We start from the raw sequence: 23,137 nt of genomic DNA, 5'->3' as shown, positions 1-23,137 counted from the left end.
CATATCACCTCTGCTCCTCCTTTCCTCCAGGGTGTACATATTTAGATTCTTCAATCTCTCCTCATAAGTCATTCGATGAAGACCTTCCACCTTTTTGGTCACCCTTCTCTGGACCATCTTGTCTCTGCGGGAGAAGAAGGAACATGGAGTCCCAGAAGTCAAATGCTGGCTCAAGACCGCCCCAGCCCCAATAGCAGAGGTGGTTAGGGTCCAATAGCAGAGGTGGTTAGGGTCCAGGTGACATAGACAGGGTCCAACAAGAAAAGCCCTTTTAAGGTGTTGAAAGGCTGTAAGGGCCTCTGGAGACCAGTTCCGAGTGTCACGGCCCTTATGGGTCATGGCCGTGAGGGGAGCCGCCAGGGTAGAGTAGTTGGCAATAAAATGGCGGTAGTAATTAGAAAACTCTAGGAATCATTGTAGGGCTTGGAGACTCACTGGTTGGGGCCAAACGTGGATTCCTCTACGTTTTTCTGGGTCCATGGAAAACCCACGTTAGGAGATAATATACCCTAGGAAGGGCAGACTTGATTGCTCAAAAAGGCACTTGTCCAACTTGGCAAAGAGATGGTTCTCACGAAGATGTTGGAGAACCATACGAACATCTGCGTAGCCAGGTCCTTAGAAAAGACAAGAATATCATCTAAGTATGCAACTACTTTAACATACAGGAGGTCCCTGCTCCTGCCACACGGCAGGGGCGCCATGTCCGACGTGCAGGCCATGCCCGGCTTCCTAGGCACATGCATGCAGCACCGCTTCCCCACTCTTAAAGGGCCAGCGGCAGAAATGCTGCAGCCCTCAGTGATGACGTGGCAGTCATGGGGCCTATTTAACCCCACCGTGTCAAGCGATAGTTGCCTCTGCAACAGGTCTCGCTCTGCCTTAATGCCGCTGGTTGCCTCGTCTGTTCCTGACCCTGCCTTGTCTGCCTCATCAGTTCCTGATCCTGCTTTGTCCATTCCTGATCCTCTCGGTTGGTTCTTCTGGTTTTGACTCAGTTCGTCCCTGGATTCTGCTTCGTCTGCCGCCTGCTCTGACCCATCTGCTAGCTTGTTGACTCTTCTGTTAGCTGCCTGCCTCAACCTCTGGTCCATTTCTGGATTCTCCTGCCTGCTACCAGCCCCAACCTCTGGAACACCTAACTTTGCCTCTGCCTCTTGCCTTCAAGGATCATCTTCGTCTGAGACCCACGTCTAAGTCCTGCTGGCCCCGGCACCCAAAGGCTCAACCTGTGGGGAACAAGAGCTGGTATAGGTGAAGGTCCGACTGGGTCTCCATCGCCTGCATTGGCCTCCTGACGAGAAGGACCTATCAGGGCCTTCCCCTAAAGGTGGTGCCAACCTCATCTCGGCAAGAGTCCACCACTCCACGTAACACTACATATGTGCCATTGATCATTCTTATTATGTTAGACAGGCTGATAATGTAATAAAAATTCCTTTTGAGGTCCTGCTGTTGTTGCCTCCATTTAGGGAATTTTATCCCAACTCATCTTTGCAGGGCTAGGAGTACCTGATGAAAACATCTGGAAAAAGTGCTTTGCTCCATCCTACCAACTGCAGTCATTGTGTTTTGAAAAGACCACAAATGAAATAATGTATTGAGCTCAAGCGTTTGATAAACCCAGGTATAGAATGAGATTTAGATGTTTGAGGATTGAAACGGGATTTTCAAAACAAAAGATATAACCATCATAAATAAACTGCTCATAACTTTTATTGCAAAATAAATTAAAATGTTCAGTATTCAAATGGATCAGTGTAATCTTATGATGCAGACTTAAAATGTGTATGTTTACATTAATATTGACATGTAACTCCAAGTTAGGCACAAACCTTTATACCTATCCTTTTGGTAATCTCACTGTTGACACAGCTGCACCAGCACAGATAGCATAGGATAATAATTCTCATATCTCAGGATATATTGTTAAAATAATTTATTCCTGTTGTGCCTAATTTTCCTTTGGAAAGCTCATGCCTCAATAAATTGGTTAGTTATAAGTTGCCATTCACCTCATGTCATTTTTGCTAATCTAGACTAACACGGCTATCTCTCTGAATATTAATCACTTGCATTCCTTTCAATGATCCAAGTCTGCTTTAAGAAATTTGTGTTAATTTGACTGTTATAGTTCAATGACTTATTTCAGTTTCATTTTCCAGGGCCCCTCCTGCCTTAAAGCGTATTCATTCCCGTGAAGGATCTAGCTCTAGCAGATCTATTGCACCTGGCAAAGGCAAGCGTAGTGAACCGCAGAAGGATTCAACCATGGCTCTTCAGGTGAGAATAAAAATCACAAAAGTTCTCTGTGCTTACCTTCCAAAGCAAATCCGGCATAGCAAAAAAGTTCCACCAGCAAAAATGAACTACTAATCTCCTGGTTTCATAATTATTGCAGTCTTGAGAGGCAGGTTTATCCTGGCTGCTTTTAGTATTACAATCATTTTCCACCAACAAGCCAACAATTAGTCATTCCATATGGATGATGTCATCTGATGGCACAGAACAGACCCATCTCTCTAGCTCAGTAAAGTTTTACTACTGAGCATACAGGGGAGCTCCTATGCGCATGCTGCCTTGTGAGCCCCTCATTCTTTTTTTGTCTGAGCTTCCACACAGATGTGTACCCTTTCTCTATATACTTCTTTTGTCTTTTTTTTTTTTTTTTTTAATTATCTGAAGTTTTAGCTTCAGCTTACTCATTGTTGAGTTGCCTCGCTGCCCCTGAACAACCCTTTTCAGTGCTACAACCAAAAAAATAAAAGAGCTCTAAATAAGCCATCTCCAGAGCCTTCAAGAACTGCGTGGTCACAATATGTCCATCACCAATGGCTATTTTACCCTGTACAAAATAGCAGGTGCAAAGCACCTCAGCACTTTGTGTGCCACACTAGTTTCTTCACTCTCCAGTTTTTCTGCCGATGCCAAAGAACATTTTTTGCTAGAGATTGTTCAACTTAATCAAAATAGTTCTCATAGTTTCAACATGCACCACAGTACTAGCAAGAGCTTTCATGAGAATTCTGGGCCACATGTCAGCCACACACCACATTACACTACTGACAAGTGTGTGAGATGAGCACAGTAGCACCTGAAATCTCATTGGATTCAGTATCTTCATCCATTATCTCATAAGAACATAAGAAGTTGGGTCTGACTGTTGGGGGAGCGCTGGGAAGTGGTCCCGATTCCGGAGAGATTTAGTATGTCCAGACCACGGCATGACCCTAGAGGGCTCCAGGGAAGCACCGAGGCAAGACATGTTCAAGCACAGGCAGACAGGCAGAAGACCAGGGTGCCTGACCCCTGCTAAACCCATCGCACCAAAAGAGACCCAACAGCGCAATTGGCCACTGTTGGAAACAGGATGCTGGGCTTGATGGACCCTTGGTCTGACCCAGGATGGCATGTTCTTATGTTCTTATGGTCTCTGGGGTAGCCCTCCAGCCACTCGATAGCCCTTTCGGACCTGCCGCTAGGAAATGGTAGAGGCGATGGGTCGGACAGAGGTCGAGGACAAGTGATGGTACTGGAACAGGAACAAGAAGAGGAGCTTGGAGACTTGGACGAGACGAGGAAACTTGGAACTCAGGCAAAGATTCAGACATGGACGAAGGTTCAGGATGCTCAATGTGGATGGAGATACAGGATGCTCAGATGAGGATAAGGATGCTGGATGCTCAGACGAGGATGGAGATGCAGGATGCTCAGAGGATTCAGATAGGCATACAGGTTACTTAAAAGACTCAGATGAAGACTCAGGTTACTCAGAAGACTGACAAAGATTCAGGTTACTCAGAAGACTCAGACAAGGGTACACAATACATGGAGTTCTCACACAAGGATTCAGGACTCGGGCGAAAGTACTGGATGAGAGCTGCATCGCAGCATGCTCTACACAGCCGCCATGGCTGGTCGCAGACCACGTTGAATTTGGAGCGGGTTCTGGCAGAGTCTTAGGCATGGACAGAAGCAGGCAAGGATCTCCGACAACCGGGGACAGGATACAAGACTTAGGATTCAAGACTCAGAACTCGGATTCAGGAACATTAAAAGCAAGGGTCCATCGGAGACTTGCGCTGCAAGGTGGAGAATGGATGAAAGGAACCTGGAAGCTGGACGAAGAGCTGACAAAGGGGACATCAGGATCAGGACAGGAACGAAGGTCATCTGGTACATCGGAACATCAGGGCATCAGAACCACTAGATGACGGGAACCTCTGGGACGTCAGTAGCATAGAGCATGGAGAGCAGGTACCTCTGGAGCAGGAACATCAGAACTAGGAACATCCGGCGGGAAGAGCATATGAAGACAGGAACATGTTGAAGTTGAGATGGATGAGGATACAGGATCCGACGAGAGACCACGACATGGAACAAAGGTGAAGACGAAGGCTCAAGAACCACAGAAGAAGACAAGGGAATTCCCACGAAGAACGGAGTGCCTTGAAGAAGCGAGGTAAAGCAGAGAAGACTCCTGGAACTAAGAGCTGGAACCAAGGGACCTCCAGGAGTTAACCAACTCCTTGCAAAGGAAACGAGAAGCTGAAGAAAGGCCCTCTTTATAGGGCAGAAGAAGGAGATACCTAGGAACGTCATCAGGAGGAGTCTGAGCCCTGCCCAGTGCGGGCTCTTTAAATGAAGAGAAGAGGCGCGGCCGCACACCTAGGAAGGGGCAGGACCATGGAGAGCAGCAGCAGCATCCATGCTGCAAGGGAAGGCCCAGACGTTGGCGGCTTCACGTCGCGAAGGAAGAAGAAGATGGCAGCTCCCAGTCGCATGAAGAGGAGCTCTGGGATGCCCTCCTGGCCGCGGAAGAGGACATGGTTGGCAGCGGTATCCGGGCCATAGGAGAAGGACAGCGGTGGCCTCCAGGCTGTGAAGAGGAGAATCAATAGCGGCAGCTCCCTGCCGCGGGGAGATCCAACGGCAGCAGCTCTGTCTGCCATGAATGGTAGCTCCTGGCTGCAGAAGAAGGCAGGCGATGTTGGAGGCCTCCAGGCTGTGAGGAAAGCGGCAGTAGTGTCTGCAACGAAGAGGTGAGAGGCTGCTTGTGGGCCTGTCCCACAAGCAGAATCATAACACTGATATGCTGGGTCAGATCAGGGTCCAACAAGCACAATATCTTCTCTCTGACAGTGGCCAGTCTGGATCATCAGCACCTGTTCGATCTCAAATAGTAGATCTATTTCTTGTATCTCACTCCTAGAGCTAAGCACTGGCTTTCATAATTTTTAAGTATGTACATCGCTTTGGAAGATTTTATTATAAAAACTGAAAAGCAATTCATAAATTTTATAAATAAATTCTGCCTAGCTATTAACTGTTTATGAACTTTTCCTTCAGGGTGGTCTCCTGATATTTTGCCCTTACCCCTGACAAAATATCATGGCAATAATGGCACGTTCATTTTTTATTGCAGAAAAACTCTGTTGCAGTCCCGGTTGCGAGGTTCGCGACCGGGTTCCTACCTCTCTCCCCCGCGGGCTCTCTCCGGCAAGCTCCGGCATTTCTAAGGCCTAGGCAGGCCGCTCCGCAGCGGTGTCCCCACGAGGGAGACGCCACCAAGCTCCATTTCTTGACTCCTCCCCTTCTATGCGCGTGAGGGGGGAGTTTTTAAAGGCCCAGTGGCGGGAAACCACAACCCGCCCTCGGCGGTGACGTCAGACGCCGGTGGGGATTTAAACCCGGTGTCTGACTAGCTTCCTTGCCTTGCAATGAGGTTCACTCTCAGGAGTCACTAGTTGCTGCGTTCCTGATCCTGGTCCTGCTGTTCCTGATCCAGGTTCTGCTGTTCCTGATCCTGGTCCTGCTGTTCCTGATCCTGGTCCTGCTGTTCCTGTTCCTGATCCTGTTGTTCCTGATTCCGCTCCGGATCCGGATACCTCTCGGCCTGCTTCCCTGGTTCCTGACTCCGGCTCTGCTTCTGATACTCCGTGTCTGCCGCCTGCCCCGACTTCTGGTCAGTCTTCTCTTCTATCTCGCTGCCGTCGCCTAAGTCCCAGCGGTCTGGGTTCTCACGGGCTCCTCCCGGGGGGATCTCGGGCTTCCAGGGTGAAGATCTCATCTTCTCTTCAAGTCTCGCTGCCGTTGCCTAAGTCCTAGCGGTCTGGATCCTCACAGGCTCCTCCCGGGGGGATCTCGGGCTTCCAGGGTGAAGACCCCATCTTCTCTTCCGTCTTGGTGCCACCTCCCGGCCTGTTACATCTCCGCGGAGTTCTCTTATCCATTCGTCACCCTCTGCCAGGCTGGCCCAAGAGTCCACCGTTCTGTCCGCAACAGTTTACAAGGCCATGGACCCGGCGGACATCTCCGGACTGCAAGCCATTCCTGGAATGGCCCAACGGCTGCAGCAGCAACAACACTACCTCGACGTTCTGGCTGCCACCGTCGAACGATTGGTGAATCGTCTAGATGCCACCCCGCCAGAACCACCACCGGTACAACCTCCGGCTCCTTCAGTAAGCACAACTGCTCCCACTCAGCTTCCTGCCCCCTCATGCTACTCGGGCGATGCCAAGGGCTGCCAGGGATGCTTGAACCAGTGCTACATAAGGTTCTCGCTACTTCCTGGTCAATTTCCTCCGGATTCCGTGAAAGTAGCCTATATTCTGTCATTTCTGGAGGGGAAAGCATTGAGTTGGGCTTCACCGATGTGGGAACGTCAGGATCCACTGCTGAATAACTTACAGTAGTTTGTTCTCAATTTCAAGCAAGCATTCGACGAACCCGCACGTCTGCCTACAGCTACGTCAGAGCTATTACAGTTATGACAGGGATCTCGGTCCCAGGCAGACTACGCCATCAAGTTTCGCACCCTCGCTATGGAGGTAGGCTGGTGTGATGACAGTCTGCGGGGAGTTTTTCTGGGGGGCTTGTCAGGCCGCATCAAGGACGAGTTGGCAGCCAGAGACATTCCTGACAACCTCAATGAGGTAATCGATTTAGCTGGCCGGATTGACCGTCGCCTCCAGCAAGGGTAAAGGAGGGGTGACCGCCACGCCGTTCCATACCTTTGGCACCGGTCTTCTCTAGGCCTATGATGACATCACCAGGTCAAGGGATGTCGTACCCAGAGCCGTCGGCTGAGGAGCCAATGCAGTTGGGTCGTACACGGTTGACTGCAGAGGAGAGGCGAAGACGCCAGGCATTGGGCTTGTGTCTATACTGTGGCAGCAAGGGCCACTTTCTAGCCCAGTGCAAGGAGCGTTCAGAAAACGCCAAAGCCTAGGCAGTTCTGGGGAGCTACTCCTAGGCTGTGTTAATTCTGCTCCTCAATGTACTGTACCAGTGATTCTAGAGTACCCTAGAGGGTCTTTTAATACTCTTGCCTTTATCAGTTCCGGAGTGGGTGGGAACTTTATCCTGTCTGACTTGATGCAGCAGCTTCAGCTACCCACTGTTCCTTGGAGCCCCCCTCTACGAATCACTTCTATCCGAGGTACAGTTCTCCCAGGAAGTATTTCTGACTCCACGGCTCCTCTTACTCTCCGGACCGGAGCGCTGCATTCAGATGTAATATCTTTCCTGATTTTGGAAAAGGCTGTTCATCCGGTGGTACTGGGGTTACAGTGGTTGCAGCAACATTCTCCCATAATTCATTGGGACTCCTTACAAATAGCTCAGTGGAGCTCCTTTTGTTTCTCCAACTGTCTCAAGGTTCTGAGGCCTCCTGTCGTGCCCATGCTAAGTACTTCCGTTTTGCCTCCTACACCCTACATGGAATTTGTGGAGGTGTTCTCAAAAAAGAAAGTGGAGATTTTGCCACGACATCACCCCTTTGACTGCGCCATAGACTTTCTAACAGGCACCACGCCGCCGCGTGGAAGAGTGTACCCCTTATCTCTGCCAGAAACACGTGCAATGTCGGAGTATATCTCTGAAAATCTCACCAAAGGATTTATCCGACCCTCTCGAACGCCAGCCGGAGCAGGGTTTTTCTTCGTGGGGAAGAAGGATGGCAAGCTCAGGCCGTGTGTTGATTACAGAGGTTTAAATGCCATTACCAAGTGAGATCGGTACCCTCTTCCGTTGATTCCTGAACTTCTGGACAGATTACAAGGGGCCAAGATCTTTACCAAACTCAGTCTGCAGGGAGCTTACAATCTAGTTCGAATCCGCCCCGGAGATGAATGGAAGACTGCCTTCAACATAAGAGACGGGCATAATGAGTATTTGGTAATGCCGTTTGGCCTATGTAACGCTCCGGCAGTCTTCCAAAATCTCATGAATGAGGTGTTGCGTGAGATGCTGCACTCTTACATCATAGTGTATTTGGATGACGTTTTAATTTATTCTCGAGATCTGGAGTCCCATCGCCAACATGTTAAGCGAGTATTGCAAGTCTTGAAAGACAATCAGCTGTATGCGAAATTGGAGAAATGTATGTTCGAATGTGAGTCGCTTCCCTTCTTGGGTTATATCGTTTCATCTACTGATTTTCACATGGATCCAGAGAAGGTCTCAGCTATCACAGACTGGCCCCGTCCAGTGGGGGTGAAAGCCTTACAGCGTTTCCTCGGATTCGCAAATTTCTACAGACAGTTTATCCCTCATTACTCTCTTAAAGTGGCACCCCTTACCGCTCTGACTCAAAAGGGGGCTGATGCTAAGGAGTGGCCTGAAGCAGCTTGTCATGCTTTTGAGGAATTAAAACAAGCCTTCTTTCTGGACACTTGTTTGTACCACCCGAATCCGCGACGCCCTTTCATTGTGGAAGTGGATGCCTCCAGCATTACGGTAGGGGCGATACTGAGTCAACACTCTGACATGGACAAACTGCTTCCATGCTCCTATTTCTCCAAGACGTTCTCGCCGGCCGAGTGTAATTACAGTATAGGAGACAAGGAACTCTTGGCAATTAAGTTGGCCTTTGAAGAGTAGAGATGATGGCTGGAAGGAGAAACTCACCCTATCACAGTCTACACCGATCATAAAAACCTGGAGTTCCTGTGTCAAGCACAACGGCTGAACCCTAGACAAGCCTGGTCTCTTTTCTTCAATCATTTTGATTTTACACTTCGCTACCGTCCAGCATCCAAGAATATCCGTGCGGATGCCTTATCATGAATTGCGGAGCTAGAGGAGGGGGAGGAGCATCCCCAATACATCTTGGACCCCGCCAAGATCAACTTAGCTGCTGTGACCGTGAGTCCTCTGGGGAGGACAGTAGTTCCAAAGCATCTCCGAAAGAGGGTCTTAATATGGGCTCACGATTCCGTGTCTGGTGGCCACGCTGCCCGAGACAGGAGTTGGACTTGTTGAACCGCTATTACTGGTGGCCAAACATGAGACAAGATGTACTCACTTATGTGAGTTCTTGTCCCACCTGCGCCAGGCAAAAACCTCGAATAGGTCATCCTTGGGGGTTATTGCAACCATTGTCTGTACCTACTGAGCCTTGGACTCATATAGCCACGGACTTTGTAGTGGATTTGCCTTCATCCGACAGGAAAACGGTCATTTGAGTAACTGTGGACCGTTTTTCCAAGATGGCTCATTTTGTTCCACTTTCCAAATTGCCATCTGCATCGGAGCTGGCACAACTTTTCACTCAGCACATCTTTCGAATTCATGGACTCCTACAAGACAGCGTATCAGATCGAGGACCTCAGTTCACAGCCCGATACTGGAGGGCGTTATGCAAAAAGTTTGGAGTGCAACTTAGTTTTTCCACTGCTTTTCATCCCCAAAGTAATGGCCAGACTGAACGTATGAACTGCTCGCTAAAGACATAACTTCGTGCCGTTGCTACTGATAGGCAGGACAACTGGGTAACGCTACTGCCTTGGGCAGAATTTTCTTATAATAACCATACTCACTCAATCACGGGGAAGTCACCCTTCCACATTGTGTACAGTAAACAACTCAAACCACCGTTACCCTTGCCAATATCCATTCCTTCACCAGCAGCTCAATTGTCCGTTCAACACTTGCAAGACCTTTGGAGTTCCATTCAGGTTCAGCTCGCCAAGGCAGTAAGCAAAGCTAAATCTTGTTTGGATCGCCATCGCCAACCAGCACCCGTATTCCTACCAGGTGATAAGGTTTGGCTAAGTACTAGGAACATTCACCTATGTCTTCCTTCTCGGAAGCTAGCTCCTAAGTACTGTGGACCTTTTTGAGTTGCTGAACGTGTGGGGCTCGTGTCATACCGGCTTCGCTTTCCCACTACTCTACGCATCCATAATATATTCCATATTTCACTACTAAAACCAGTGATACTTTCCAGATATCATCGTAGATCACCGGAGTCCACCAACCCACCTGCTCAAGATGATCCAACTTATCTCGTTCGGGAGGTCCTGGACGTTCGATTTCACCATTGGATTTGGGAATATCTGCTCGCCTGGGAAGGATGCGGTTCTGAGGAGAACACCTGGGAACCTGCTCGTAACATCCTTGACAAATCGCTTCTGAGGTAATTTCATGCTGATCATCCCGGTAAACCTGGTCCTCTGAAGAGGGGGCGTAAGAGGGGGGGTACTGTTGCAGTCCCGGTCACGAGGTTCGCGACCGGGTTCCTACCTCTCTCCCTCGCGGGCTTTCTCTGGCAAGCTCCAGTGTTTCTCAGGCCTAGGCAGGCCTCTCTGCGGCGGCGTCCCCACAAGGGAGACGCCGCCAAGCTCCGTTTCTTGACTCCTCCCCTTCTAGGTGCACGTGGGGAGTTTTTAAAGGGCCAGTGGCGGGAAACCACGGCCCGCCCTCGGGGGTGACGTCAGACGCCGGCGGAGATTTAAACCCGGCGTCTGACTAGCTTCCTTGCCTTGCATCGAGGTTTACTCGCAAGAGTCACTAGTTGCTGCGTTCCTGTTCCTGATCCTGGTCCTGCTGTTCCTGTTCCTGATCCTGCTGTTCCTGATTCCTCTCCGGTTCCAGATTCCTCTTGGCCTGTTTCCCTGGTTCCTGACTCCGGCTCTGCTTCTGATACTCCGTGTCTGCTGCCTGCCCCGACTTCTGGTCAGTCTTCTCCTCTATCTCGCTGCCATCGCCTAAGTCCCAGCGGTCTGGGTCCTCACGGGCTCCTCCCAGGGGGATCTCGGGCTTCCAGGGTGAAGATCCCATCTTCTCTTCAAGTCTCGCTGCCGTCGCCTAAGTCCCAGCGGTCCGGATCCTCACGGGCTTCTCCCGGGGGGGGATCTCGGGCTTCCAGGGTGAAGACCTCATCTTCTCTTCCGTCTTGGTGCCACCTCCCAGCCTGTTACATCTGTGAGGAGTTCTCTTTTCCATCTGTCACCCTCCGCCAGGCCGGCCCAAGGGTCCACCGTTCTGTTCGCAAAAACTCTGCAAGAAAAAGGAACACGGTAGACACCACTGAAACATGCATTGGCGGTCCCATTCACACGGGGCTGCTATTGTTGAAAAAGGCAAAATGGCCTGAAATCCACACCCTCAAAAGTATCAAACCCCCTTCCCTTGGGGGTCTAGCAAGACCCCCAGCCACTCCTCCTGCTGCCTCTTGAGGAAGCACCAATCCCAAAAGAGACAAAAAAAATAGAATAAAACATGTGCGTTAATGCCCTGCCCCCTTCCCAAACCCCTCTCTTTTTCAAATCCCCCACCCTAAGAAAAGCCTCCCCTGATAGCAGGACCTCCACATGCCCTCCAGCCCCCTCCCCCTGGACCCTCCTTCCAAACAATAAAGCCCTGGTGGTCTAGGGTGGCCCTCCCCTACCCCTCTCACCTCAAGAACAGACCCTGGTGGACTAGGGTGACCCCTGGAATCTTTCCACCTGACAGAAGCTTCATTGATGGCTCAGGGATGGCCTGGAACACCCCACTAGCTCTGGTCCTGTTGATGCCATTTTCCAAAATGGTGCCAATTTTCCTTTACTCCAACCCATAAATAAGCAAGGATGTCCAGTTAAAAAGCAGATGCTTTCCTCAATGCATTTCATATCGCTACTCAAATACAGGAATTCCTATTCTTCAAAAATTAAAAGCACATCAGATGAGAGCCACAGCAAATTCAGTAGCCCATATGAGGAAAGCTTCCATGCAAGACATTTGCAAAGCTGCCACTTGATCTTCTATTCACACTTTCCAAAGCATTATTACTTAGATCTAGATTCCCACAAGGATAGCCACTTTGGGCAGAAGATTCTTCAAAATGGTTTTGGATAACAACTTCAACTTCTCTATTTTTATCTGGAAGATTGCATTCCTAGGTTGATTTTCTTAACAATTCAACATAACCATTAAGCTTGGGAGATCTCATTTGTTCCTGGTTGTCCACAAAGAAAGCAAATTTGTTTACCTGTAACAGGTGTTATCCCAGGACAAGCAGGATGGTAATCCTCACATGTGGGTGATGTCACTGGATGGAGCCCCATCACGGAAAAACTTCTGTCAAAGTTTCTAGGAACTTTTGACTGGCACATTGAGCCCACTGATCATGCCCAGCATGCCATGATCCCTGCAGCCGCAGGGGTCTCCCTTCAGTCTCTTTTTTTCCATGTTGCTGTTAGCCTTGCGTTTATGGAGCTCTGTGAGTTCTCTCACAAATACTTCCTCATGGAAAATCATAGTTTTTCTCTAAAAAAATTCTCTACAAGGGTCTCCTTTCGACGAACATTTGGTGAGTACAGTTCCGGGATATTTTTTCAGTCGGTTCCTGGTACCTCACATCAGTCCCCACAGGCCACCGACAGTTTCCAGGCCTTAAAAATTAATCAGGGCCACGGGTTTTAAAAAGTGTCCAAACTGCCCCCGAACGATGTCGATAATGGACCCGCATGAAATATGCGTGCTTTGCCTCGGTCCCAGTCGCGATGTCCGTGCATGTTCCACCTTTGCGCAGATGACTCCAAAGGGCAGGCGTGCCAGGCTAGATAAGATGGAAAGCTTCTTCAAAAAAGTTACTCCATTGACATCTACGCAGTCATCACCGAGGATAATACCTTCTTCCATCGATAAACCTCATCAAGAAAAGAAGAAAACTGGTGACCGTCCGTCTCCAACTCCATCTAGGACATCGGGGGCTTCTTCTTCGATGACAGGTAAAGAGAATCAAGAAAAAAGACATCATCGTCATTGGACCGAATCCATACAAAGTGGAGTAATGGATACTGCATCGGCATCAATGGCCATCGAGCCGATAGCAAAGCGGGCCCGGGTACATGAGTCTCCGTGCCCCTTTGTATGTTATTGTTTGTAAGGTTTTGGGTGGACCCTTGGACACTGTGGCAGATGACCATGCCCACGGGGGAAGTCCCATGAGGGGCCACAGATCACGCTCAGCTTTAGGACACACAACACAGAATTATCTTTTATTAAACAGAGTTGAGAAGCCACCAGAGGTGGCAGTAGTGAGTAGAGATGAAGCCCGACTGGGCTTGTAGTCCCTTAGGACACTGGAACAGCAATTCCTCAATAGCTGTGCTGTAGTAGAGAGAAACTGAGATAGTGAGTACAGTGGAGCATATACAGGGCTCTAGTATAGAGCCTCGTTGGTAGATTACTCACACAGTGGTTTCTCCCGGAAGGTAACACAGAAGCTGGAATAGAGGCAGGCCCTCGAGGAGCGAGTACCTGGTTCCAGGGAACAGCTCTGAGAGAGTATAGATGGTAACTCACAGATGGTGTAGGCAGCGGTTTCTTCCAAGCAGAAGTGAGCTCAAGCAGCGAGTCCGGGAACATGGGCCCTCGAGGAGCGAGTACCGGTTCCAGACAGCGACCTGAAAGAAAAGAGAGAGGTATTCGAGGAGCGGGTATCCCGATAGAGTAAGTCCAGTTAAGGAGAGGCAGAGTAGCTAGGTACGGAGAGCGAATCCCATCCATAAGGAGTCCGTTCACCCCTTGCTAACTCGATTAGCTAGCAAAGAGAGTAGGCTTTATTATCTGGGATGTGTGACGTCATCACAGGGGGATGCCCCTGAGGATCACGGCAAAGAAGAAATAAGAAACAGGGCCGCGCGGCACACGGCCCTATGGCAGCTGAACAACATGGCGGGATGCAGTGCCCAAGCCGGACCGGGGTCGCCGGAGAGGACGGCAGGCAGATGCCGTGGCAGCCAGATGTCCATCAACCACGGGAGGAGTCGCCAAAGAGGTAAGGAGGGCGGAGTGAAGATGTCGGGCAGTGACAGTCGTAACACTGTACCCAAGGCACCGAGATGCTCCCTACCGGGATCAGTGTTGGAGACTGAGCCATCACATATCTATGTGGATGAGCAGTAGTGCCCATTGTACCTTCTCCTGTGACAGTGGACCCAGTCTCCAGGGAAGAAGTGAATACCATGATAAAGGAGGCAATCATCGAGGCAATCCGGAATCTACAATCTCCACCGACACCGATACCCGCACCGGCACAGACACCGGAGCCATCTGTATTTGCGCCACTGATAAGCAGGCTCGATACCTTGATCGGTGCCTTCCCAACGCTACCTGCGCCAATAGCACCGAGGAAACCCCCGATGACTTCATCGGCAATACCTGTTCCAGGCTCATCGGAAGACGATGACGAATATTCGGACCCTTTACCCAGTCCATCGGGACTGCAAAAACCTCAACGACTGAGACTTCCATCGAGGCCTTCGATGCCTCTTCCCAGTCCATCGGAGGACACCAGACTTCGATTCCCATCGATGCTGTTGATGCCGAGTCACCATTGATGCCCGGAATACCTCCATCGATGCCAAAGCTTCCTCTCTTAAAGGCGTCAAGAATTTCATCGATGCCAAAACATCATATTACACAGGACACTCTTCCTCCATCTGGGTCCCATTTAGAACCCCAGTATAGTCCATGGGAAGACGTGGACACGGACACAGTTACTGAAGATCTCATATCAGAGCCTTCTCCACAGGAGGAAAGGAGAAAGTCCCTACCAGAAGACCTTTCTTTTGCAAATTTTATAAAAGAAATGTTGGAAACAATACCATTCAACCTGGTCACAGAAGAGGACACCAGACACAAAACTCTGGAGGTCCTCTAATTTGTAGATGCCCCCAAAGAAGTCATGGCAATACCAATCCATGAAGTACTCTTAGATCTACAGCACCGTCTTTGGGAACACCCCTGTACAGTCCCACCTGTTAATAGAAGAACAGATGCGACGTACCTAGTTTAGCACACACCAGGGTTCCAAAAACCACAGCTTCCACATCAATCAGTGGTGGTGGACTCGGCGCAGAAGAAAGCCAGAAAACAAAATCCCATTCTTCTGCCCCGCCCCAGGGAAAGAACAAAAATTTCTCGACGTACTGGGCCGCAAGACGTTCCAAGGCTCTAGCTAGTGTCACGTACAGCAGCTTATCAACTATATGACACAATATCAAAGAAACCTGTGGAAACAAGTACAGGATATTACAGATAATCTCCCACAACAACAAAGGGAACCACTCAATGCCATTATTCAAAAGGGATTTGAGTCGGGAAAACATGAAGTCCGAGCAGCATATGATTCTTTTGAAACATCTGTGCACATGTCAGCTACAGGAATCAATGCCAGGAGATGGGCTTGGTTAAAGGCTTCAGATCTCCAATCAGAAGTGCAAAATAAGCTGGCAGATCTTCCATGCACCGGAGATAACCTCTTCGGTGAAAAAATGCAAGATGCTGTCTAACAGTTAAAGAACCACCATGAGACACTACACCAGCTTTCAAAATTACCAGCTGAACATCCATCCTCAGTTCGAAAGCCCATCAGAAGAGATGCTGGGAAGCCCTTCTACTGACCTCATAGATATTACCCACCTGCATCTAGCGTGCGTCCTACAAGACCACCTCAGCAGGGACGTCCACGCCAGACAAAACAGACCAGAACTCAACCAGCCCCGCAAACAGGACCGGTATCTGGGTTTGAAAGATTCCTAGAGAACAGCAGCCACTCCAGCAATCCCAGACCAGACTTGCCTTTAGGAGGTCGGCTCCATTATTTCCTACAAAACTGGTGACTTATAACCACAGATCAGTGGGTGTTAGCCATCATGAACCGAGGATACTGTCTCAAATTTCTCACGATACCTCCAGATTCCCCACCCACTCCACTGTGGTCACACAATAACCACACATCTCAACTAGAGTTAGAACTCTCCACCCTGCTGAAGATCAGAGCTGTTGAAACTGTTCCCCGGTCTCAACAGGGAAGAGGATTCTACTCCTGCTATTTCCTAATTCCAAAGAAAATAGGCAGACTCCGTCCCATCCTAGACCTCCGCAATCTCAACAAATTTCTTCTAAAAGAAAAATTCAGAATGATCTTCGGGACCATTCTTCCCTTATTACAGCAAGGAGATTGGCTCTGTTCTCTGGATCTTCAGGATGCCTACGCTCACATCCCCATTTCCTCACAATATCGAAAGTATCTCCAATTCATAGTGGGGCAAAGACATTTCCAATACCGAGCTCTACCATTCAGACTGTCTTCAGCACCTCGGATGTTCACAAAATACCTAGCAGTAGCTGCTGCCATCTCAGAAAGAACAGAGTCCACGATTTTCCCTACCTGGACGATTGGCTCATCAGAAGTCAAACCAAGCAGGGAGCTCTCGCTGCCCTAAAAAGCACCATGACTCTGTTGTATTCCCTTGGATTCCTAATCAGCTATCAAAAATCGCATATGAACCCGTCTCAGCTCCTCACCTTCATTGGAGCACACCTTTTCACCACAGTCACAAAGGCTTTTATACCAAACGACCATGCCTACAACCTTGCAAAACTTGCAAATTCTCTGAGTACGTGCAAAATAGCCACTGCCCATCAAATTCTTATTCTACTAGGCCACATGGCGTCTACAGTCCACGTAACCCCTATGGCGAAATTAGCCATGAGAAGGACTCAATGGACTTTAAAATCTCAGTGGCTCCAAGCTGTTCAGCCACTATCGTCGCTAATAAAAATTACACAACGGTTACGTCTCTCACTTCACTGGTGGACACATCAGCCTGCCTTACAGACTGGCCTACCATTCCAACAACCAGCTCCTCAAGTAACCTTGACCACGGATGCATCCACCTTGGGTTGGGGAGCTCATGTCAACGACCTACAAACGCAAGGTACATGGACCTCGTTTGAAGCAAAGTCTCAGAACTTCAGTCTTTAGAACTTCAAGCGATATGTTATGCCCTCTCACATAAGACTGTGCTGATACAGACAACATAGTAGCGATGTGGTACTTAAACAAACAGGGAGGCACAGGCTCGAATCTGCTTTGCCAAGAAACAGTACAGATTTGGGCCTGGCCCCTAGCACACTCCATGCTTTTTAGGGCAACTTATCTGGCAGGCATACAGAATGTCCTAGCGGACAGTCTCAGTCTACTTTTCCAACCCCACAAATGGTCTCTGGATCCTTGTGTAGCAAGCAAGATCTTTCAACGCTGGGGTCAACCAACCATCGACCTCATTGCATCCAAACTAAATCACAAAGTGGAAAGATCCTGCTCCCTTCACAGCCATCAGGGAACGTTCACCAGGGACGCCTTTGCTCGCCCCTGGGACAAAGGCCTGCTATATGCATATCCTCCAATACCACTCATAGCTAAAACTCTCGTGAAGCTATGGCAGGACAGAGGGTCAATGATCCTCATAGCCCCATACTAGCCTCGACAAGTATGGTTTCCCATACTTCTCGACCTTTCGACCCAGACACCCATACATCTGGGAATGGATTCTCATCTCATAACGCTGAATCAAGGCAAGTTACGCCACCCAAACCTGCAAACCCTTGCCTTGACAGCTTGGATGTTGAATGCTTGATTTTGCAACCACTCAATCTTTCAACTCAAGTCTCTCAGGTTCTCTTGGCTTCATGAAAGCCTTCCACATGTAAATCTTACCATTATAAATGGACTAGATTTACCAAGTGGTGCAATCAAAAAGGTATTCATGCTTTTTCCTGCCCCACACCTTTCAGATTCTGGTCTTCAGACTTCCTCTGTTCGGGTACACCTGAGTGCCATTTCGGCATATCACAAAGGCATAGGAGATGCCCCACTAACAGCGCAACCCTTAGTGAGTCGATTTATGAGGGGATTACTTCAACTTAAGCCTTCCATTCGACCACCGGTTACAGAATGGGACCTAAATGCAGTCCTTGCAAGACTCATGAAATCCCCATTTGAACCTTTGCATTCCTGTGATATAAAATTTCTTACATGGAAAGTCTTTTTCCTAGTAGCCATCACTTCTGCTAGAAGGGTCAGTGAGTTACAAGCCCTTGTCACATAGTCACCCTACACAAGGTTCCTGCATGACTGAGTGGTCCTCCGAACTCACCCTAAATTCCTACCCAAGGTGGTAACGGATTTTCACCGAAACCAATCCATAGTGTTACCCACTTTCTTCCCAAGACCCACTCTCACCAGGGCGAGAGAGTTTTACACACCTTGGACTGTAAACGTGCACTTTCATTTTATCTAGAATGCACTGCAGTCCATAGGAAGTCCATCCAACTCTTTGTTTTTTTTGACAACAATAAGCCAGGAGTTACAGTGGGAAAACAAACTCTTTCCAACTGGCTAGCAGACTGTATCGAATTCTGCTATGAAAAAGCAGGCCTTCCTCTCCAGGGGCGAGTAAAAGTGCACTCAGTAAGAGCAATATCAACATCGATAGCACTCTACCGTTCAGTACCTATCGCCGACATCTGCAAAGCTGCAACTTGGAGTTCTCTGTACACATTTGCAGCTCATTACTGCTTAGATAAGGAAGGACGACAAGACTCTGCCTTTGGACAATCTGTCTTAAAAAACCTAATTCCTTTCACAACTGCCTGCTGTGATTCAGGTTGCCTCATTATAGTTGTGCCTGTTGCATGAGTTGAGTGCCATTGATCTGATAAAACATGAGTCAGCCTAGGGCTTGCTAATCACCCACATGTGAGGACTACCATCCTGCTTGTCCTGGGATAAAGCAGAGTTGCTTACCTGTAACAGGCGTTATCCCAGGACAGCAGGATGTAGTCCTCACGAAACCCACCCCGCCACCCCCACGGAGTTGTGTCCGCTGCCATTTTTATGATTTTATTTTTTGCTCGCACTTATTTCTACAAACAAGACTGAAGGGACACCCCTGTGGCTGCAGGGATCATGACATGCTGGGCATGCTCAGTGGGCTCAGTGTACCAGTCAAAAGTTTCTAGAAACTTTGACAAAAAGTTTTCCGTGATAGGGCTTCGTCCAGTGACGTCACCCACATGTGAGGACTACATCCTGCTGTCCTGGGATAACACTTGTTACAAGTAAGCAACTCTGCTTTCTCCATAGACAACAGACCAAATCAGCCACATAATCCATCCATCTCCCAGAAGTTGAAACTTAGTTTCTAAATAACTGAGGTGTTCCAGCCAGCATCAGCAACATGGGTGCTCCCATACATGAATGCTCTGAAAGACTTCTAAGTCTGTCAGAACTAGGAGAAAGCATTTTTTCCATGATGGTGCCATCAGATGATGTCACCCACTTGCGTGTCTGGTTTCTTATTTATTTATTTATTTATTGTTTTTTTATACCGATCTTCCTACATTAGATGCAAATCAAACCGGTTTACAAAGAACAAAAACTTGCCATAAGGCCTTACATGGAACAATAAACATATAAACATTTAAGCAACTTTAAGTAATAGTCAAAGAGAAGAAAAACTAAATATACAATTTAAATTACATAGAAATCTAGGTAGATAAGAATTGGATTACATAGTAATGATGGTCATAAGTGATAAGAGTCCAATAAATGAAAAATTCAAAGATTGTTGTGCTTGTACTAGGCTAAGATTAGGGAGAAGGAACTAAGAAGATATGTAGAAAAGGAGTGGAGAATAGCGGAAGAAATAAATGGAATGAAATAACATAAAATAAAGTAAAATAAAATACAATACAATAAAATTAAAATTAAAATAATAAAAATAAAAATAAAATAAATAAATCAAAATAATAAAATAAAAGGAAAAGTCAAAAAATTGACTGAAGGTCTCTTCAGAGGGAACCTGAATAAATGAGAAAGACTAAGACTAATAACAGATCAAACCATATAAGGGAGAGAAATAAACAGAGAAGTGTAGTAAGATATGTAGAGAAGGCTTTAAGCTAACAAGATGGTTCTGGAAAGGCAAGCTTGAATAACCAAGTTTTAAGTTTTTTCTTAAAGGAGATTGGGCAAGTCTCTTGTCGGAGGTCAGGAGGGAGAGTGTTCCAGTTAGAGGGACCAGCCCTTTTTCTTAGAGATGTTTTTGCTTGAGGTACGAAGAGGGTACCAAGGTATGCTCTTCTCAAAGGTCTGGTGGAATATTTAGGGCAAACCTGGAAAGTGACCAAGGAGAACACTTGTGAATTCATGCATATTAGTTACTGCTCTAATTAATTCTAGTTATTTTTTTAGTATTTTCTAGCTCAGCCCTAACTCTGTTATTTCCCTTTTGCATTTGTTCTGCTCCTTGCTTCTCCATATAGTTTATCAGCCCGATATTCAGCCACTATCCAGCTTCCTGGGCTCGATATTCAGCCACTATCCAACTTCCTAAGTTAGCCAGATAAACTTATCCAGCTAACTTGGCTGAGCTATTCAGCGACTGCTGAATATATTCAGTTATCTTAAAGTTAGCCGGATAACTTTGGCCAACTCTGGGACAACTAAATAGCAGTCCTACACTTAGCTGGCTAAATAAGCTGGATAACTCTGAATATCAGCTTTCAACTGGATAAGTGTCCTTGTCCTTGAATGCCCCTGCCTTTAGACAACTAACTGGCAGCTGCTAAATATAGCCAGATATTCAAACAGTGCCATTTAGCCAGCTAAGTTCAAACATAGCCAGCTCAATGACACAGAATATTGGGACCTGATTTACTTTTTTCATTTGTATCAAAGAAGACAATTTTCAAAAGAATTCCCTCAGGTAACTAAACAGTTATCCAAGTAAATTCTCCAGGCTGAAAACTGCCAAACCCCTCCCCCCCCCCCCCATTGTCCAAATGTTTGTGCACTGTTTCACTGTGCATATACTTTTAGCCATAGCAAAAAGGAGTAGGACTGGGACTAGAAGACTGTGGGGAAAGCAAAGCACCCAAATGGATTTCATTATGAAATTCGTGAATGTAATTTATACCTGCAGGAGAACAGGTGTAAAGTCTGCAGATACTTTTTAAATTGAGGTTTCTTCTGGCTCAGAATTTTCAAAGGGAAACTCCATAAGGTGTTTTCCTCTGAAAACAAGCTTTCGGTTTTGCTGGTACCTAGAAGCTGCCCACAGGGTTTCAAAACTGCCTCCAATATGTTTATTATTTTCATATACATTTTCATAAGACCAAAAAATTGTTTCTAAAACGATTGTAAGAAGTTGAGTCCTTTCCTTGTGTGCTTACCTCCTCAGCCACGATTCTCTGTTGGTATGTTCATAATTTCTCCTGGATTTGGAACCATCTCTCCAGGGACACAGCAGACTATTTTGGTAGAGTGCTTTGCTGATCAGTTGGGAAAGACTGAGGAGCTTTTGTCTATAGACATCTCTGACAGAGACCTAAACGACCAGCCCAGTGGCATTACCTATGGACTGGTGACTGAAGCCTGCATACCAGGTACTCTCTACAAGATCCTAAATCAATTGTATTAACATTGTTGTATGCACAGGACTCTGTGGGTCCAATATTTAGCCACTGGCCGGCTTGCAAACTTAGCTGGATAAACTTAACCGGCTAACTTTATCAGGATATTCAGCAGCGTGGCAGTGCCACTGAATATACCCAAATATCTTAAAGATAGCTGTTGCACTGATGGTGGACCCGACCCAGCGTCGAGAGGTGGAGCTGGCTAGGAGACAAAGGCCAACTGGAGCTTCGCCAATACCAGCCCTCATTCCCCGCAGGTTGAGCCCTTGGGTGCCGGGGCTGGCTGGTCTTAGGTGGGCTTCCGTGTGATGACTCCCAGTAGATGAGACACAAGGGTTGCCAAGGACCAGCAGAGGTATCAGGGGACTGCAGGGGACCGATATAGGTCCGGACAAGGCAGGGATCCAGAGACCCAGGCACCAACAGGAACAGGGCAAGACAAGGGGCACCTAGGTAGAAGAAGGCCGAAGCCTCAGAGGCCAATTTAGGGAGATACTGGAGGTGAGGCCGAAGACAGGCTAGAGTCAGGGCAGGCGGCTGAGCAAGGTAAGGTACAGAGTCTAACAGAGCAAGGGTCAAAGCCAGAGAGTCAGTCCAGAGCATAGTCCAACGTAGCAGGGGTCAAAGCCAGAGAAGCAATCTTGAGCGTGGTCCAACGTAGCAAGGGTCAAAGCCAGAGAAGCAATTCTGAGCGTGGTCCAAAGTAGCAAGGGTCAAAGCTAAAGAGTCAGTCCAGCGAGACAAGGAAGGGACTAAGGTACAGGTCAGAAACCAGGAACGGAGTCAGGATCAGGAACCAGGAACGAAGGGCAATGAGCACACAAACAAATGTGGAGACCTATTACCAAGGCAAGGAACTAGTGGTAGCCCTGCCTTTTATAGCAGGGCCCGATGACATGATCATCCGGGGCCGAGGGCTAGTTTCCTACTCCGGCCCCTTTAAAGGTCAGAGCGGTGCTCGCACTCGTGCGCCTAAAGCCAGGGCCCACAAGGGGGCTGAGTGATGGCGTCTCCCCGCGGCACATGCAGGAAGACCTGCCGGGAACTGTGGAGGTCCGCGGAGGAGCCAGGAACAGCCGAAGAGGCAGTAGGTATTGGGGACATAGGCGGCTACCCACAGCCGCGAGCAAGGATGGTCCAGGTCCGGAAGCAATGCTGCAAGCGTGAGTAGACCCGGTCATGGGCCTACTGCAGACGGGGCATGCAACAGTACACTCCCCTTTACGCCCCCCCTCTTGGAGGCTTGGGTTTGCCCGGATGGGCATGATGGAAACAGAGAAGGAGTCCCTTGTCCAAGATGTTACTTACAGGCTCCCAGGAGTTCTCCTCAGGGCCATAACCTTCCCAAGAGAGAAGATACTCCCAACGGTGGCCTGTCTTTCGACAGTCAAGGACTTCTTGAACGCGATACGTGGTATCAGTTTCCGTGGTAAACTGGGAAGTTTCAGGAGCCTTACGAGAAGGCCACGTGAGTACCACTGGCTTGAGCAAAGATACATGAAAGGAATTATGTATTCCTAAGGTCGGTGGTAACCTGAGCTGGTATGTAACTGGCCCGATATGCCGGGTAATGGTGAATGGGCCAGTAAACCTT

The 23,137-nt window shown here is 48.2% G+C and overlaps 1 protein-coding gene across 1 annotated transcript in view; it reads left to right on the top strand.

Moving 5' to 3' along the window:
* The window catches only part of HYDIN (HYDIN axonemal central pair apparatus protein), a 1,819,717-nt gene that overhangs the window by 1,302,773 nt on the left and 493,807 nt on the right, over positions 1-23,137 (top strand). Inside the window, exons 58-59 of the mRNA XM_029609235.1 lie at positions 2,166-2,283; positions 21,309-21,513. Coding sequence (XP_029465095.1) covers positions 2,166-2,283; positions 21,309-21,513 — 323 coding nt within the window. The remainder of the gene's footprint in view (positions 1-2,165; positions 2,284-21,308; positions 21,514-23,137) is intronic.

Source organism: Rhinatrema bivittatum, chromosome 7 (assembly GCF_901001135.1).
Source record: "Rhinatrema bivittatum chromosome 7, aRhiBiv1.1, whole genome shotgun sequence".
Lineage (NCBI taxonomy): Eukaryota > Metazoa > Chordata > Amphibia > Gymnophiona > Rhinatrematidae > Rhinatrema > Rhinatrema bivittatum.
The sequence above is the reverse complement of the archived record's forward strand: the minus strand, read 5'-3'. Positions and strand labels throughout refer to the sequence as shown.